The 18,963-nt window shown below is 47.4% G+C and overlaps 1 protein-coding gene across 1 annotated transcript; it reads left to right on the forward strand.

Annotated features, from left to right (window-relative positions):
• The first annotated feature begins 4,037 nt into the window (after positions 1 to 4,037).
• RAB39B (RAB39B, member RAS oncogene family) lies at positions 4,038 to 17,477 on the forward strand. Its single transcript, XM_043974056.1, has 2 exons — positions 4,038 to 4,988; positions 16,994 to 17,477. Exons 1-2 carry the CDS (start codon positions 4,774 to 4,776, stop codon positions 17,418 to 17,420), a joined length of 642 nt encoding a protein of 213 aa, XP_043829991.1. The 5' UTR covers positions 4,038 to 4,773; the 3' UTR covers positions 17,421 to 17,477.
• The last annotated feature ends 1,486 nt before the right edge of the window (positions 17,478 to 18,963 follow it).

Here is an 18,963-nt window from a genome sequence, read left to right on the forward strand (position 1 = left end):
GGTACCTCAGACAGAAGCAGTTAAGTTGGTCTGAACATAATTTCTGCCAGTTTTCCCCATAGTTCTACTATGTCCCATTGCTTTCAAATGTGTCTCACCTCAGCTGCTTCATTGGTCAACTTTTCAATTTATTTCACCTAGGGGCAGCTAGGTGGCACAGTGGATAGAGCATCGGCCCTGGATTCAGGAGGACCTGAATTCAAATCTAGCCTCAGACACTTAACACCTACTAACTGTGTGACCCTGGGCAAGTCACGTAATGCTAGTTGCCTCACCAAAAAAAAGAAAAAGAAAACTTCAATTCAATTTATTTCACCTGTACCCCCTAACTCTGGACCAGACTGGGGGGAGGGGAAGCACGTATCACTGCTTCCCACTATTGGGGATCACTACTGACTACTATTGTCTGACATCTGGTACCACTTGACCCTCTTCATTATTTCCCTTGAGATTCCTGGTCTTTTGCTCCTTCAGATCTATGTTAGTTTTTTGTCTAGTTCTATAATAGTTTGACAGGTATGGCACTAGATCTGAAAATGAGTTTAGGTAATACCCTAATTTTAATTGTGTCTGCAAGGCCAAAACATGAGCAATCAACATCTTTCCAATGATTTGTCTTCTTTTACACCTGAAAAGTATTTTGTTGTATCCCTAAAAGTCCAGAGGGCATAGAAGGTGGGATCCCTTCATCTCTTCTTCCTCATACCAAGCCTCCACTTTCTTTCATATATTAACACCTGGCAGAAGCAAGGAAGGAGCTGGAACATTGCACACGGGCCTTGGGTCAGTCCAGCTAGGTTTTTGAGGGTTTCCTTTGCTCCATTTCACACCCAGCATGGATGCAGAAGTACCTGATAAGGCTTTGGACCCTTCCCTTTAAAGCAACAGGCTTGTTGCATGCTTGGTATGGTCTCTGAGCTCCAAAGAAGGAGATCTACTAGCACCTAAAGGTTGGGATTAGGAAAAGAGGGAACCGTCTTTGTTCCATAGGAGATTTACTGTCCCCCCATGCCCCATCCCATTTCTTTCTGCCTTTGTCTCTCTTGCCTGTTAGCCTGTATGTCGACTGGATTTCTGGGTATCTCTGGATATACAATAATTCTTTATATTGGTGGCTTTGACTGACTCACTCATCTCTAATTTTCCTGAATTGTGGCTTCGTATCAGAGCCAGGTTCTGCTTCTTACTGTGCTTTTGGGTGAGGTTGTTGGCCCTGCTTGGTCTTACCCTAGGTCACCAGCCTTTGAATCTTTGAGATTCAGGGCCCTCTATGGAGGCTAAAAATACAGTTCTGGGGACCTCAGAGACCTGAGGTGTGCCAGTCTGAGCAGCTGGGGGTTTCTAATCATCTGGGGTTTTCTTGTAGGAGCCCTCTATTCTTTTTAAAATATATATATATATTTGATCCCCCCCAATTACATGTTAAAACAGTTTTTTAATATTTGAGGGTTTTTAAAGTTTCAAATTTTCTCTCTCCCTTCCTTCCTCCTGTCCTTTCTTCCTGAGACAGTAAGCAATCAGATATAGGTTATACATGTTCAATCATGTAAAACATTTCCATAGAAGTAATTTTGTACAAGGCATGAATAAAAGAAAAAGAATGAAAGTGAAAAATAAAAAATAACAGCCTGTATTTAAACAATATCCATTCTTTCTCTGGAGACAGAATGCTTCATCATTCATCCTCTGGGATTGTCTTGGATCATTGTAGTGCTGAGAATAGCTAAGTCATTCACAGGTCTTCATTGTACAATATTGTTGTGACTGTGTACAACATTCTCCTGGTTCTACTCACTTCACTATGCATCACTTCATGTAAGTCTTTCCAGGTTTTTCTGAAGTCATTCTGCTTGTAATTTCTTAGAGCACAAGAATATTCCATCATAATCACATCCCACAGCTTGTTCAGCCATGGGCATCCTTTCAAATTCGAATTCTTAAACACCACTAAAAGAGGTGCTATAAATATTTTTATACAAATAGGTTCTTTTCCTTTTATTTATCTCTTTGCAATACATACCTAGCAGTGGTATTGCTGGGTCCCAGCAAAAAATACACAAAATTACTATGGCATTAGAAATGAAAAGAAAAACAGAAAAAAAATCAGTCAAAACTAAGTGAACAGATACCTCTCCCTACCAACTCCTTCTTTGCTGAGGTGGAAGAATATGGGTGTGGCATACTATATATAATGTTAGACTTTTTCAATATGTGGGTTAGTTTTACTGAGCTGTTTTTCTCTTTCTTTTTTATTCTCTCTGGAAGAGGAAAAGAGGAGTAGTGAGAAATATCGGGTGATATAAAAACTAAAAGATATCAACAGACATTTTTATTTTTAAAAAAGTAATATTAAAGGCAGTTGTTGCTGCAGTGGATAGAGTGCTGGATCTGGAATCAGGAAGGCCTGAATTCAAATCTGACCTCAGACACTTACTAGCTGTGTGACCTTGGGCAAGTCACTTCACCGCTGGCTGCCTCAGTTTCCCCATCTGTAAAATGGGGACAATAATAGCACCTACCTTCCAGGTGAGCATAAAATGAGACAATATTTGTGAAGTGTTTTGTAAGCCTTAAAGTGTTCGTATAAATGCTAGCTATTGTTGCTGTTGTTATTATGTATAATAATAACATCCCATGCCCCTAGTTTGATTACATGCCATTTTTCTGTATATTCCTCAAACACACAAAAGGCTCCAGCTCCCGAATCAGATCAGGTTAATCTGAGGGGAATCTGATTCCTAAAGGGAACCCCCCACTTTGGAATAACTCTGGGGAAATCTCTTAAAATAAAGCTTACATATGGTCTCTGTCTAGGATCTCATAAGTGCAAACTGCCTTGTAGCAAAGATACTCAGTGTACTACAGATCTATTTATTTAACCAGGCTTAAGGCTAAGTTTGGGCCATTTCAAGTGTTGCTGCATTTACAACCGGAGACATTACTCCTAACTAATGAGGAAAATGCTGACATAACCCTTTGGATTTGTGAGAGGGGTGTGTGAGGGACTTTGAGAGAGGTTTGGCACCAACTTCATGGAAGATTTCAAGAAAGACTTTGAAAACTACAGACATAGAAGGGAAGCCACCAGCTTGGATCTCTAGAGCCTTCAGAGACTTTGCCTTAGGGTGAGATACAGGCCCATTTTTGGTTTGATCTTATATCACCCAGAGTATTTTCTGGTGTATTGTAATCTGTCTAAATTCTCCAGTTTCTATTTGCTGCTTGTTTGGATAAATGGGTTTCCTTGCTATTTGACATTTGTGCACTTTTGTGGAGCTGGCGGTTGGTACAATGTAGCCCAGCCAGCAAGTGTGACCTCAGTGCTAGCCTTCTCCCTCAGGGCTGGGTGCAAGTTTTCTCTGCCATCTCACAAGGAGGAGGCCAGAAGGAGGCTAGTACAACTACTACAATTACAGGCATGCAGACTGAAATAAGTTGAGAAAGAGGTGCAGATCAATAGGATTGTGAAGAAAGCACCGGCTAAAGGCACCATAGTAGTTATTCTCCTTTTTCACCTCTGAGGGTATTGAGGCTTTGGTGAAGGTGGGGGAAGGGACTTGCCCAGGGTCACACAGTTCACAAATGTCCGAACCAGAAGTTTACGGTTCCATAGGAACTTTGAGATCATTTCACAAAACTTCCTCATTGCCCCCCCCCCCCCCCCAGATCAAATAGGCGGACTAAGGTAGGTCCAAATGGTAGGGCCAGAGTTTGAAGCTGGTCAATGCCCTGCCTCCCAATTGGGTGCTTTTCCACTCCGGCTCTGGAATTGGCAGCATGATGAACTTTTGCATTTCTCAGACTGGAAGGGCCTCAGCCTAAAAATCGCCAAGAGAACCTGAGGGAAAGAGAAAAGGCAGAGGAGAGGGATTCTGGGCTAGGGATTGATTAGCTAAGAATGAAGAAGCCCTTTGTTGAATTTTCCTTGGGAGCAGTTCATCTAAAGAATGCGGTAGGGAGCCGGCTGAGTTGGAGCGCTCCCTCTATGCAGTAGATTACAGTAAGCGATGATGCCAACAATGAGTCAGAATGTTTGGTAGTGATGTAGCTAGCAGCAGCCTTTTCTCGAGCCCCCGGAGCGTCGGCTCGCTCCCAGAACCCTCTCTGCCCCTGTCTGTCTGTCTCTTTCTCTCGGTCTCTCCATCCCTCTAGTCTTCCTCGCGCTCCTCCCGCCTCCATCCTGGCGATGCCCGGTCCGCTCCACGCTCCGAGAGATCAGTGATCCCCGCCGCCATCTCCCGCCCGTGCCCACGTCCAAAGGTTCCATCCCTGCGGCTGTGACAGCTGGGGCCAGGCCAGCCTCGCGGAACGCGGCCACCGCGTCACCGGCGCCCGCACTGGCATTGGCATTGACGCCAGCTCGGGGCTGCCCAAGCTTCGTCCCCAGGCCCCTGCGCAGGATGCTCGCCGGGCAGGCGGCCGGAGGCCGGCTCGAAGGCCCTTAACTAGGTCCAGCACCGCCAAGGACGCCGCCTTCCTAGCCCGGGGGCGCCCGGTCCGGAGCCCGCCACCCTTGCCCTCGAAGCCCAAGCGCCCGCCTCTTCCCGTCCAGCTTCGAAGGCGCGGCCCCGGGGGCCCCTGCGCCCGTCGGCGGATGCCCTAGGGCTGGGGGAGGCCGAGAGCCCGGCCAGCGGTTTAGCCCCGCCCCCCCGACGCCGCGCAGCCCGCGCGCGGGGGCGCCCGCAGCCTCCCGAGCCGCAGCCCCGTCCCGCAGCCAGGCCCGCCACCCTGGCGCTGCTCCGGGTCGGAGGCCGACGGCTGAGCGGGGCCAGCATGGAGGCCATCTGGCTCTACCAGTTCCGGCTCATTGTGATCGGGGACTCCACGGTGGGCAAGTCGTGCCTCATCCGCCGCTTCACCGAGGGCCGCTTCGCCCAGGTCTCCGACCCCACCGTGGGGGTGGATTTCTTCTCCCGGCTGGTGGAGATCGAGCCCGGGAAGCGAATCAAGCTACAGATCTGGGACACCGCGGGCCAGGAGAGGTTCAGGTGGGGCAGGCGGACCGGAGGGCGAGGGCGGGGCGAGCAGGGGGCGGAGCGCTGCCCCGCTGGGGTGGGGGAAGAAGGGAGGGCAGGGGCCGCCGGGGAGGGTCTGCGCCCAGTCGCCCCACACCCCCAACTGCGACCTGGGCATTTGGGTCGCGCCCGGTTCGAGAGCCGGGAGCTTGGGAACGCGGCCGCCTGCGTGAGCTGGGCCACGGGCAGTCTAGGGTTGGCCACCTCGGGGGCTCATTTTCTCCTCTCCCTTCCTTCGCTCGGAGAGTAGTGTTTGGTGGGCACCGGGCTGCCTAGCGCTGCCTGCGAGCTTTGTCTGAGCGGGCTCGGATAGTGGCGGCTGCCGCGGCAGCATCAGCACCAGCATCAGCATCAGCATCAGTTTCAGCATCAGCATCAGCATCAGCATCAGCATCAGCATCAGCATCAGTTTCAGTATCAGCATCAGCATCAGCAACAGCATCAGCATCCCGCCCGCTGGATGCTGCAGAGGACTCGGGAAGGGGAGGGGGAAGCTGAGGAGGAGGAGGGAAGGAGGCCAGCTGGGCATTTCTGGAATGAGCGAGGGAGAGCCCGTGGGGCAGGGAGGCCAAGCCCCTGGGTGTGTTCTCGTGTGTCCATACATGTGTGTGCGCCTGTGCATGCCTGTACTCGTGCAAGCTCATGCGTTCTCCCGTGTGCGCCTGTCTCTGTATGTGCTCTGTGTGCTCCTGTTTATGTCTCTGTACGCGTGTGTGCCTGCGAGTCTGTCCCCGGAGGAAGGGAGGGAGGGAGGGAGGGAGGGAGAGAGGGAGAGAGGAAGGCTCACGAGTCCACCAGGATCCCCAGAGCCTGCTTGCCGCCGTGGGGACCTCTGGTGCCAGAGGTGGATTTGCTGTTTTCTGACTGAGGGGATGGGACTTTGGCCCGGCCCCCAAGAATATCTCTGTGTGTGGTCCCCCCAGCAGCGGCGGCGGCCGCGGTGGCCCTGCAGAAAACCGTTCCTGAGAGCCGAGAGCTGCTACCAGCTAGAAGGCTCACCTTTCCCGGCCCGTGCCGCCGCTGAAGGGTGATCGTGGCTGAGGCACCGCCAGAGGGCCTGGGCCTGAGTGATCCTCCCACTCCCACTCCCACTCCCACCCCCACCCCCACTCCCACCTCGCCATGCTTTCTTCAAGGTGCAAGTACACTTAGGAAAGAGCAGAACATCTGCCTAGACATCTGGCCTTGTCACATATACAGACCCGATGCACCTCGGTGGTTGCGTAGAACCACCCACCCTCTTGTTAGCTGCTAGAACAAAGCTCCTAGAAACGAAGGATTAGACGCCAGCCTCGGACCCCGCCCCACCCCACCCCACCCCCGCTAGGCACGCTAGAAGTCCTTGAAAAATCCCCAGGATTGCTCCAATACCCGGAGACCTTGTAGCTCCGGTGATACTCAGGCCCCAGGATGCGCCAGCTCCATCCAGCTGGAGACAGGAGAGGGGTGAGGAGAGGGCCTGCTCTCTCAAGTCTCTGATACCTAGAGGGCTTTAATGCTCTCACACAGGCCTGTGCAGAAGGGAGGAGGGGGTCTGGGGGAGAACAGGTAAGTGGCCTAGGAGACCCGGAAGAGGCCTTCCAGATCTGGTGACAGCCTAGGCCAGGGCAAACAGCCCGGAACCGAAATGGCAGCTGGTGCTGCAGGCACACCCCTTACTACCTCTGTGACCTTGGGCAATTTCCTCATTTGAAAAACAAGGGGGGTTGGCCCTCGGAGATCCCTTCCACCTCTAAATCTCTAGTCTAGTCTAATTCCATTTTACAGGTGAAGAAACAGAGACCCGGAAAGGAAGTCACAGCAGGCAAAGGCCCAGTGGCCTCCCACCACCAGCCCAGGGCACTTTCTGATGGACTTTGCCCGGTGGTTTTCAAATCCAAGAATCTGAGCTGCTTTATTGGATGAATCTTTTCTTAAAGAAGGCTTCAAGCTTTACTCTCCAAACAGAATAGTTTCCTAGAGTTATTTATGCATCAAGAGCTGGCAGGATTCCCACAGGCCAATCTAGCCCACCCCCTCATTTTACAAAGGAGGCAACTGAGGCTTAGTGAGAAAGGGACTTTGTATGGGCCCAAGCCTACACAAGTGGATTGATTTGAACTCAGATCACAGGGATTTCACATATTCTGCCACCTCCTGCTGCCTCACAGTGACTTCAGGGAACAATGAGGAGAATCTGACCCACTTGAAAATGGCTTCTCACTCAAAGTGAAGAGCACCATTCCACCTGGCAACTTTCTATTCTTTTTTTGTTTTGTTTTGTTTGTTTTTTTAGTGAGGCAATTGGGGTTAAGTGACTTGCCCAGGGTCATACAGCTAGTAAGTGTTAAGTGTTTGAGGCCGGATTCGAACTCGGGTCCTCCTGACTCCAGGGCCAGTGCTCTATCCACTGTGCCACCCAGCTGCCCCACCACCTGGAAACTTGGTATTAACTTTACCTCATATCACTCATGTCTATAATCTAAAGGCAGCAAGGCAGAATTGTGTAATAGATAGGGAGTTGGCCTTGGAATCAACAAGACCAGAGTTTAAATTTCCTGGCTTTGTGATCCTGGGTGAGTCCCAGGCCACTTTCTAAGACTATTATAGCTTAAAGAGGAGTTGTGGATCTACAGCACTGGGAGCTCCTCCACATGGGTTCAATCACAGGTCCAGATTTTTAAAAATATTAATGCCACAGTTGAAGTCCCTTTAAAAAGAATAGATAAAGGTAAGTATTAATTAAGCCTAATGTCATTTTGAAATAGTAGAGAATCTACTTACTGACTTAGAGGGACCTATGAAAAGTAGGGAAGCCTCAGGCCAGGAGGGAAGCTTATGCCCAACAGTGCCCAGCTCCACATGCCCACCACCACATGGTTTTTCTTTTTCTCCCATTCTCTGACCCAAAGAATTCTCTGGGTCAGAGATCCCCAAACTCTTTGGTGTTCTTTAGTTTACTTTGTATATGCACATAAGAAAGAAATAGCAAATTCACTGTTCATAACGGAACTTTTTGTATCATCAAGTGACTGACAGTTTAGCAGAACACATAGTTTTCACTCACACTCCACACTAAGATAGGACCAAGGATTGCCCAGGAGTTCCCTGTACCACCTTAACAGTTGCACTTTTCTTGGGGACATTTAGCAAAACAACCACATGGGTTAACCTTCATTTCTTAGGACACTTAGAACTGGAGCTAGAATGCACTGAGGCCAACCCTCCCGTTTTGTACATGGTCATACAAGGGCCCAGAGGGGTGACCAAGGTCACAGAAGCAATCTGAGACAGCTTGGAGTCAAGCCCAGGTTCAGGAATATTGAGGAGGCACCTCGTAATGCCACCAACTGTGCTAGGCACTAGGCTTAGAAGGATCAAACCAAACCAGTCCATCTCTCCCTTCCTGAAGCTTCAGTTCTGCTGGGGGTGCCACTGGTACCTCACTGAGTAAATCTTCCTTAGAGGCACAAGGCTAAGAGAAAGGAATTTGGGGGAGGGGAGGGTTCAGAAAAGGCCTCTCTACAGTAGGGGATGGCACCAGCCAAGGGAAGCCTTGAAGGTTCTCACCAGCAGAGGGAAGGATCCCAAGGAGACAGCTGGCCATCTTATTATCCTTATGGTCACGATCCTCAGTGTGGAGTGGAAGTCACAAAGTAGCAAAACCCTGATTAGAACCAGAGCAAGAACTTGAACCCAAGGCAGAACTTGAGCTCTGGTCTTGGCCAACTCCAAGGCCAACCAACTCCCTATCCATTGTGCAATGCTGCCTTTTGATTATAGAAATGAACTATTCTGGGCAGAGTTAATACCAAGTTGCAGGGTGGAATCAAACTCAACCCTTGTTACTGCCCCACACTACCTTTTCCCTGTATTGAGGCAAATCTTAGGCAGCCATCCTCCAAGACTCAGCTCAAGTCTTCCATCTTCCATGAAACCATAAGCGATTCTTCTTGCTGTGAGGGTCCCCGAAGTCCCCAATCTTTCCTAGGGTCCTGTATGACACATCATGTGTGTGTGTGTGTGTGTGTGTGTGTAGATGGTAAATGTCTTTCAGACTCTTGCTTTTGTTCCATCTGCACCCTCCTGTTCCCCAGGACAGTGCTTAGCATTGGGCTGCATGCCCTTACTTGGAGGGGGGCTTTCTCTTCCGTGGCTCCTAGAGGTTAGTGATGAGCTAGTACCTGCTCAAGTTAATGGAAGACTAGAAATGATTTTAGGAGCTTCCTTGGTGGGACAGCCACCTCACCAGCTTTCTTGCTTGGGGGCAGTACAGGGGAGGGGATTTGTTTTGTGACAAAATTCACATGAGAGTGAGGTTCTCTGGGGCTTGGAGAGCATAGCCAAGATGCAGATTGTCCCTAAATACTTGCTGCTGTTCCTCCCCCGAGTTAAGAGATGTGTCCCTCCTGCAGTCTCTCCCAAAGCTCAGAAGCTCTGAGCTAGGGAAGGCCCCCTCCCCAGCAGCATCTGAAGAACCCTGACTAGGAATCCCCCCCATTTCAGCACATTGAGGTTTGCAAAGCAAACACAGAGATGGCATTTAAGTGAGATAATGTGTACAAAGGGTTGGCAAGCCTTAACGTATTATGGAAATGCTAGTTATTATTCAATTCTCTTAATAACTAACATTTATTATGTGCCAGACACTCTACAAATATTATCTCACTTTATCTTTACAACATTACTGGGAGAAAGGGGCTATTATTAACCCCATTTTGTAGTTGAGGAAACTGAGGCATACAGAGATGAAATGATTTGCCCTGGGTCACACAGCTAGTGAGCCTCTGAGGCTGGATTTAAACTTGGGCCCGCTCTTTTGAAGGATTAAGATTTCAGCTGGGTGCTGAAAAATGTCACATCACCACCAATCTGTCAAAATGCCCCTGGGTGTAAAAGATGGTCGCTTTCAAGTCTTCCGAGAGCTCTCAGGTGGCAGAGAACTCAGCCTGGCTCTGCCAGGCCCCACAGGGTATTACCAGGAGAAGTGGAGGGAAAGTACAAAGAAACAGATTGAGGCTCAAGGTCAAGAAAGAACTGTCGCCCAATGAGAGTTCTCCAAAGGGGGGATCCGTTGCCTCACTTGGTTCCCCACCTCCAAGTGGTATTGTAAGGAGCAAAAGAGATGATATTTGTAAAGCATTTAGCACAGTCCTTGGCACATAATAGGCCCTATAGAAATGTTATTATTGTTGTTGTCACCATTGTCACCACCATCATCATGTCATACAGTGTATCCATGCCACTTCCAAGAAGACCATGTACAAGAAAATCAGGAGTCACAAACTTAGTTGAAAGTAGAAGCAGCTTTCCTGAAGAAGGGGGTGTAAGTTGGGAGATCGGTCAAAAGGGAAAGTAACTTTATACATCGCCATGTCCTTGAGACCACATGGTTTTCTTCTTGATGCCCAGTATTTCTGAATTCAGGATGTGTGACTAGGATTCTCTGAGTGAGTGTCTCATACGCATTCCTATACAAGTCAAAGACCTGGAACCTGAGACCCAAGTCCCATATGGTGTTCTGGGACATCACTTTTCAAACTGTTTTGGTCTCAGGACCTCTTTACATTTAAAAATCATTGGGGGTCAGCTAGGTGGCTCAGTGGATAAAGCATCGGCCCTGGATTCAGGAGGACCTGAGTTCAAATCTGGCCTCAGATACTTCACACTTACTAGCTGTGTGACTCTAGGCAAGTCACTTAACCCTCATTGCCCTGCAAAAATATAATTGGGCAGCTAGGTGATGCAGTGGATAGAGCACTGGCCCTAGATTCAGGAGGACCTGAGCTCAAATCCGGCCTCAGACATTTGACACTTACTAGCTGTGTGATTCTGGTAAAGTCACTTAACTTTCATTGCCCCATTTGAAATTTAAAAAAAAAGAAAGAAAAATCATTGAGGGGGCCCCTCAGAGAGTTTTTGTCGAGGTGGCTAAATCTATCAAGAATGACCATAGTTGAAATCAAAATGTCAGTATTACCATGAAAACAGTTTTGGTCCTAGGGACCCCTGTAAGGATCTCAGCCCCCCCCCAGATAAGCCCCCCAGAGGGCCCCAGACCACACTTTGAGAACCACCATCAATGGTGGACATCACTGGGGAATTATATAACTGATAACTTGCCAAAAATGATCGCTATTGGCCAGATACATATAGGAGTTTTCAATAGAGCTTAATCCATCATCTACAGAGTCTACTTGGGTTAAACTTGCTTTTCTTCTTTTACATGGCCTGTTCCAAGATGTTGGCCAATAGACTTATGCCACCTTCTTATTTGAGGGGCTTCAGGTGTTTAACCCAGTACCCTGGTTCTGGACCCTCCCATGCCCCTGTGAATGCAGACACCTAAGAGCTCAAGCCTTCTGGGCTGCCACATCCCAGTGCATGGATCCTGCAGGCCACTAAGACTCAAAAATTTGCTAAACACTGCATCCCCCATCTTGTTCCAGGGACACATTTTTCCCTATATTTTTTCTTGTTAAATTGGGTTTAAAATTCTAACCTGTCAAGAATTTTTGTTTGTTTTTGTTTTTTGTATTTTTGTTTTTGGTGAGGCAGTAGGGGTTGAGTGACTTGCCCAGGGTTACACAGCTAGTAAGTGTCAAGTGTCTGAGGTCGGATGTGAACTCGGGTCCTCCTGAATCCAGAGCTGGTGTTCTATTCAATTCGCCACCTAGCTGCCCTGTGTCAAGAATTTTTTGATCATGACTGTCATCCATTGGTGGCGACATCATTTCCCTTTCAGCACTGTCCTTTGCAAATTCGATATTCGTGCTATTTATGTCTCATGCTGCTGCCAAGCTGATGTTGAACCATTAACAACTCCTGTCTGCATCTGGCCAGTTGCAAATTGCCTAGACCCAGATATGCTGGGTTTCTAGCATTCTCCTGATCACAAGTCCAAAAGGGAAACCGAGTTCTTCTGGAAGCACTTTTTAATGAAGCCCGATCTTTGTGACTACTAGTTCCTTAAAAAGATGCTCATTAATGATTCCTTGAAGAATATGCTCTGGAATCTTGCCAGGAAGCTAACTCAAGCTTACAAACTCTTTTTTCTGCTCTCTGGGGCAAATTAAGCCTTTTCTCGGTCCTGTGGTACCTCTCCCATTCCCTGTCATTGTCTTTTGTTTTTAGATCACAGTCATGCCCAGATGTAGCCCCATCAAACCCTGCTTTGTAACAATGAAAACTTCTTTTCTTAATTCCTATTGGACAATAATTAATATGTTGATATACTACAGATTCACAGAATCAGAGAATGGTAGACTTGGAAGGAAGCTCCCCAGCCAATCCATACCTCAACAGGGATCTTCTCCACACACGGCCACCGGAGAGCTCTGAATGTTAGGAAGCACCCCTCCCCCAACTCATCTCTGAATGTGAAGAGGCTTTCCCTCCCTTTCCCCCTCCCCCTATCATGGCTACATTGACCTCTTTCTCTGCTTTGCTCCTGGTTCTATCTCCAGTGTCTCCTTGGCGTCGCCTCCTAACCCTTAGTTAAAAACCAAAGGGGGGACCATTCTAACAAGTAAGTACAATAATTGTCTACAATGGTTATGTAGACAAATGTATGTCTCTGCACCTTGAGTCCATCCCCTCTCTGGAGGTGGATACTGCATAGTAAGTCCTCTGAACACATGATTGGTCATTGCTCATTTGATCAGAGTTCTTGGATTTTGGCTCCTGTGGACTTCTGGGTGTCTCAACTGCTATTCTTCCCTCATTGTAACTACTCTCTATGGCATCTAAGTTGGAGGATATGTTTCCCCCCTCATACTTCTTAGATTTGTAAGACACCCAACAAATGCATTTTGCTCTTTGCCCCTTAGATAAACTCCATTCACAGCCAGGAGTCTGTCATTCTTATATCTTCAGCTATGGTCAAGAAATCCAAATCCCATTTTGACACTACCTTCTTAGCCAGCTATTCACTACCTAAATCAGTTCTTACACTCTTCTCCCACTCTTTCCCAAACCTCCCATAAAAGTTGGAAGTAGAATTTGATGGGTATGAGGTAAACATACAAGTTGTTTTAGTTGGCATTTCTCTTATTATTAGTGGTTTTGAGCATATTTTCATATGGTCACTAATAATTTTCAGTTTTTCTTTGGAAACCTGTTTGTATATTTTAACTACTGAAGAAATATCTTTTGTCTAAACTAAAAATGATCAGAGAGAGAAAACTGCCTATATATATATTTGCATCAATTCTGTATATATCTTAAATATTGGATTTTTATCAATGATACTTATTGCAAATTTTCCCCACTCAGTTTCTCTTAGTCTTAGATTTTGTTCACTGAAATGCTTTTAAACTGTATGTAATCCAGATTATTTTTTGCAATCTCCTCTATCTCCTCTTTACTTAAGGTTTCTCTACCTAGCCACAGTTTTGAAAGGCTTCCATTCTCTAATTTTTTTAAAATGATGTGACCTTTTATATTTAGGTTGACCATCCATTTGGCACTTATTTGTGGAATATGGTGTAAAATGCTGGCCTAAATCTAATTTCTGTTCTTGTCAAATAGGGAGTCCTTCTCTTAGTGTAGTTCTTGAATAGTTGCTTCTGAATCGGTTCCACTTTTCTACTCTTCCACATTTTAGCAAAGATTTTTAATGACTGCTGCTTTATGTTCTTACCATCTTCCATGGTGTGTGTGTGTGTGTGTGTGTGTGTGTGTGTATAAAACACAACTCTTTAGTCCCAAGACATCACTTAACCTTGAACAGTTACAAGAAAATTTATATGTAGGTATTTAGAGACTTAAGAATATTGTAGAATATTGACTGTTATTTTGCTAGATCAAAGGGAGGTTTTATTATAATAATAGTAAGCCAAATAACAGTTAATATTCTACAAAAAGTAATTGACAGTAATCGCATATCCTGCAAAGTCACATGCGAAGTGACCTGTGTCCCTCAGCATGGGCAAGTCCCTTTCTCTAGCTGGAAATTGAGTAGAATGTAAAATGGGGTGGTAGGGTCTCTTCAGAAGGGGAAATAGATCAAAAGAAAGAGACTTCAGATGACTGGGCATTTCTCGCTTTGACAGCCTGTAAAGTGTATGTTGGGTAGTTTGTATTAGATACTATCTGAGATCTTGTCCAGTTCTGTTATTTAAATGAAGCATATCACATTTTGGGGCAGTTAGGGGGTGCAGTGGATGGGGTGCTGGGCCTGGAGTCAGAAAGACACCTCTTCCTGGGTTCAAATCTGGCCTCAATGTCTGCACTTAGTAGCTGTGTGGACCCTGGGCAAGTCACATCACCCTGTTTGCCTCAGTTTCCTCATCTGTCAAATGAGCTGGAGAAGGAAATGACAACCAAGAAAACCCCAAATGGGGTCACGAAGAGTCGGACATGATTTAAAAAATGACTAAACAACAACAAAAACATTGCATTTTATTTTTTCTCTTTGTTTCAACAAGTCAATGGACTTACTGCATACTACATCAGACTTGGAGCATACTTTATCTGATTTGGAAATGATTTCCACATCAGGCAGCACTAATTTCCAGGCAGGATGTAGTGATGAATACTCTCTGGGCCCAGGACTTCCTAGTCCACATACCTTTGTCCTCTTTTGGTTCCTACTCCTTTCTTGTTTACCACCCTCCCCTAGGCCCACCTTTGCCTTGATTTGATTCATATAGAATTGGTCATCCAGTTTCTCTCCCTTAATAAGCGTGCATCTCCAGCTTCTGCACCAGAGGAGGTTCATGCATAGGCTGCAGTTCCCTTCTTCCACTGCCCTGTTTGCAGAAGTGTGTGGTGAGGGGCAGCTAGGTGGTTCAGTGGATAGAGCACTGGCCCTGGATTCAGGAGGACCTGAGTTCAAATCTGGTCTCAGACCCTTGACACTTACTAGCTGTGTGACCCTGGGCAAGTCACTTAACCCCCATTGCCCCACAAAAAAAAAAAAAAGTGTGTGGTGAGCACTGCTCTTCCAGATGAGCAAGCACCCCAGGGAAGAGTTTCTCTGGTCATTTTTGGATGCATAGTAAAGGCAAAGCCACCAATTCTCCTAAGAGCCCTTCTACTGTTTAGCGGCCACTTTCCTTTTGTGTCCAGTTTCCTTTAGACTCCATATCCAGAGTGGTCTGATTCCATTTCTCTGCTTGCCTGCTCAGCTCTTTGGCTCTTGGGCAAAGATCTCCCACTTGCCCTAGTTGTTTCTCCACTGTTGAATGTAAGTTCCCCAAGGGCAGGGACAGTTTCATTTTTGTCTTAATATCTATCCCCAGAGCTTGGCACATAGCGGGTGCCTAATAAATGCTTATTGGATGGGATAGACTCCCAAGAGGTAAGTTCCCATTTCTGGACGGTCTGAGAATTGCCACTGCTCCAGGAAAAGCACAGGAAGAGAGAGGGACAGGCCAGGCTGGAGGGCCTTTTCACGGGGTCTTCCAGTGGCACAGACTACCACAGCCAGCGAGCTGTGGTAATGCTAAGCATTTCCACCCTCAGCTATTCTGGGCCAGAGAAAGCAGGCCCACCCTGGTGCCAGGAATGGACTTCTTCAGCAGGCTAGAACCCACCTAAACTTAGATTTTGCTGGTTTAGCTTCAAAAAGCCAAGGGGCGCCTCCAGGCTATGGTGATGTTCCACTATAGGACTTTGATGGAGAATCTGTGAAACGAAGAGAAGAAATTAACCAAGGTCTCGATTTCATCGATTTTATCTGGCCGTACTTACTGGAAAAAGAGAATTAAGATAAAAAGAAAAATAACAGCCCCTGAGAACCATTCATGGCAAATACATCTGATAGAAACAACCCCTAGGATTACAGGGTTGGGGGCTTGGAAGGAATCTCCGGAGCCATCCATTAGGGATCCTTACTCTACTGTACCTGCCAAGGGCTCATGGGGCCTCAGCTGGCTGACCTCCACAGAGGGGGAAGCCTCTCACGTCTTGAGGTCTCGAGGTGGCCCTGCCACTTTGGGACAACACCATTAGAATAGCAGTCAGAGCCCTGAGGGCAGGGACTATCTCATTGCCGTCTTTGTGTTTCCATCAATCAACCTGGTGCCTGGCACATAATTGTTGTTGTTGTTCAGCCATTTTTCAGTCCCATCCAACTCCTAGTGACCCCATTTGGGGTTTTCTTGGCAGAGATCCTGGAGGAGTTTGCCATTTCCTTCTGGAGATTATTTGATAAATGAAGAAACCAAGGCAAACAGGGTGAAGTGACTTGCCTGAGTTCACACAACTAGCTAGTGTCTGAGGCCAGATTTGAACTCAGGAAGATGAGTCTTCCTGCCTCCACGTCCAGCATTGTAGCTATTGTGCCCCCTAGCTGCCCCTGGCACATAGTAGGTACCATATAAATGCTTGCAGATTAATTGATTCATGGATCTAAAACCGGAAGGGACCTTGGAGGTTATCTAGTATGACCCCTTCATTTCTTTTTTGCAGGGCAATGAGGGTTAAGTGACTTACCCAAGGTCACATAGCTAGTAAGTGTCAAGTGTCTGAGGTCGGATTTGAACTCAGGTCCTCCTGAATTCAGGGCCGGTGCTTTATCCACTGTGCCACCTAGCTGCCCCAGACCCCTTCATTTTTAAAACTGAGAACTAAGCCTCCCTCCCCACCCCCCACCAGAGGTCCCAGTCACAGACATGAAAGCAGCACCAGGATTTGGTCCCAGATTCTTTGACTTGAAATCTAGTGTCCCAAGGTGACACACTCTACAGAGTTTGTTTATTTCTGTCTCGAGGCTGGGGGATGAACTCCCCAGGAACCTATCTAGTGCTGAATCTGTGAATCAATTAATTTTGTCACTTTTCGAGGTTTTGCCCAATTTAAAATACTTATCCTGGAAGCCAACAGATAGGCTGTGTGTGGGGGAGGGGTGTGGGGGTGTGGGGGATTTGAGGTGTGTGGGGAGATGTGGGGCTGTGTAGGGAGGGGTGTGGGGGTGCTTCTGTTGATTTCAAGTTGGGGCTGAGGGAGGCCCACGAGCTCTTGATGTCATTTTTTTCTTCCTTCATGTCTTTTAGGTCCATCACCAGAGCCTACTACAGGAACTCAGTAGGTGGCCTTCTCTTATTTGATATCACCAACCGCAGGTCCTTCCAGAATGTCCATGAGTGGCTAGAAGAGACCAAAGTCCATGTCCAGCCCTACCAGATTGTGTTTGTTTTGGTGGGTCACAAGTGTGACCTGGACACCCAACGGCAAGTGACCCGACATGAGGCAGAGAAAGTTGCTGCTGGGTATGGTATGAAGTACATTGAGACCTCAGCCCGAGATGCCATTAATGTGGAGAAAGCCTTCACAGACCTGACTAGAGAAATCTATGAGCTGGTCAAAAAGGGGGAGATTACCATCCAGGAAGGTTGGGAAGGGGTAAAGAGTGGCTTTGTGCCAAATGTCGTTCACTCCTCCGAAGAGGTGGTCAAATCAGATAGGAGATGCCTATGTTAGCCAACCCTAGTAAGCCAGACACAATTTTTATTAATAAAACATACTGTACTAACTGAACGGAAATGTAATGGAGAGTTGTAGCATACTAGTGTGCTCACCAGCAGGTGAGAGGGACTTTAGCCACAGATGAGGATGATGTCACATTCCCAATAACCCTATTTCCAAATGGGAAATCCAGACCTTGTCAGCAAGGCAAAATGGTGGATGTTTGTGTTGAGGGTCCGTGGGAGCTGGAACAGAGAGGAAACTAAAAACAAAAAACCCCAACCTCCTCCCAACCCAAGAACTGTCAGATTCCAAGGGAATTGTAGGCGAAGGGTCTGAGCCCAGGGATCGCTATCACTCCTCCATTCTGCTGCCTCTCTCTGGCCCTGGCAATTCTCCTACAGTGAGGTGAGGGCTGCTTGAGTTGCTCTCTAAGGACCCTTCCAGCCCCCAATTTGTACAGTTCTAATAGACATAATGCCATGGGATCCTTTTTTTTTGAGGGGGTGGGGAAGAGGAGGGGAATCTGCCCCTGGAATTTTGTTCATGTGGGGAACTCTTGGGATGGCACCCCCTCCAATTCAGATGAACATTCGTTGTGAAACTTAGTGTCTTCGAGAGAGATGCTCGGGGTGCCGAGAGGCTAAATCGTTTGCCCAGAATTACACAGCCGGCGTGAGGTAGAGGCAGGTCTTGAACCCAGGTCTTTCTGATACGAAACAGCTCTTTCTCCACTATCCCACAATGCCTCTCCAAACGTAGTGGATCATGATTGCTAACCTAACAAGTGGAATTAAAAAGCCTCAAATCCCATTGTTTCCAAAGCCCTGATCCAGCCGGCTTCAGCCCATCTGGGTGAGGATGCCTGGCAGTAAACTTTGGTCTCCACAGAGTTTACCCTTCCTTCACCCCAAACCTATCCTTTTCAAAGCCGAACAAATTAAGAGTCTTAAACTCTTTGTCTTAAGGGGCAAGTTGAGAAGCCAGCTGGTTGTGGGTTTGGCAATACAGCCATGTATCTAGAGGCCTGAGTCTCCACTCTCCATCCAGGCCTTCTTTGTTTCTGGGTAGCTGGGGAGATGACAAGTGGTGGCTGAGCTCCTCTGCTCCTATAAAATCATTCAGAACATCTCAAGCTGCACTTGGGGAACACCCTGGTCCTAGTTTTCCTCTAAGTCATTCCCATCAATTGGGGAAAATACAAGAAGTTTTGTGCTGAATCACGCAGAGATGCATTAGCTTGTTGGGAATGTGGACTGACAGTTCAATTTGGGAACCAGAAGAGCAAAGGAGAAGGAGGGACCTTTGGGGGACTACCTAGTGTGGCCACCATGCACCTCCTTGAATGACACCAAATGCTTAGAGTGGAACTGAGGAGGGGCAGGCTGGCCTCGGGCCAGGGATGGGGGCAGACACCATCGGTCAATGGGAGATTTATTCACCGTCTTTCTGATGTGTGTGTGCCAGGCAAGAGGGAGAAGGAAAGACAGATGAAGGAAAGCTCCCAGGCTAGTAGGGAGGGAAGAAGACAACTTAGCCACATTTCTAGACAATGAAA

Source organism: Dromiciops gliroides, chromosome X, assembly GCF_019393635.1.
Source record: "Dromiciops gliroides isolate mDroGli1 chromosome X, mDroGli1.pri, whole genome shotgun sequence".
NCBI classification, from domain to species: domain Eukaryota; kingdom Metazoa; phylum Chordata; class Mammalia; order Microbiotheria; family Microbiotheriidae; genus Dromiciops; species Dromiciops gliroides.

Excerpts from the sequence above, each read along its gene's own strand:
- RAB39B (XM_043974056.1), top strand. The coding sequence starts at position 4,774 with ATGGAGGCCATCTGGCTCTACCAGTTCCGGCTCATTGTGATCGGGGAC. Across the intron at positions 4,989-16,993 it reads GCGGGCCAGGAGAGGTTCAG|GTCCATCACCAGAGCCTACT; the intron begins GTGGGGCAGGCG and ends CATGTCTTTTAG.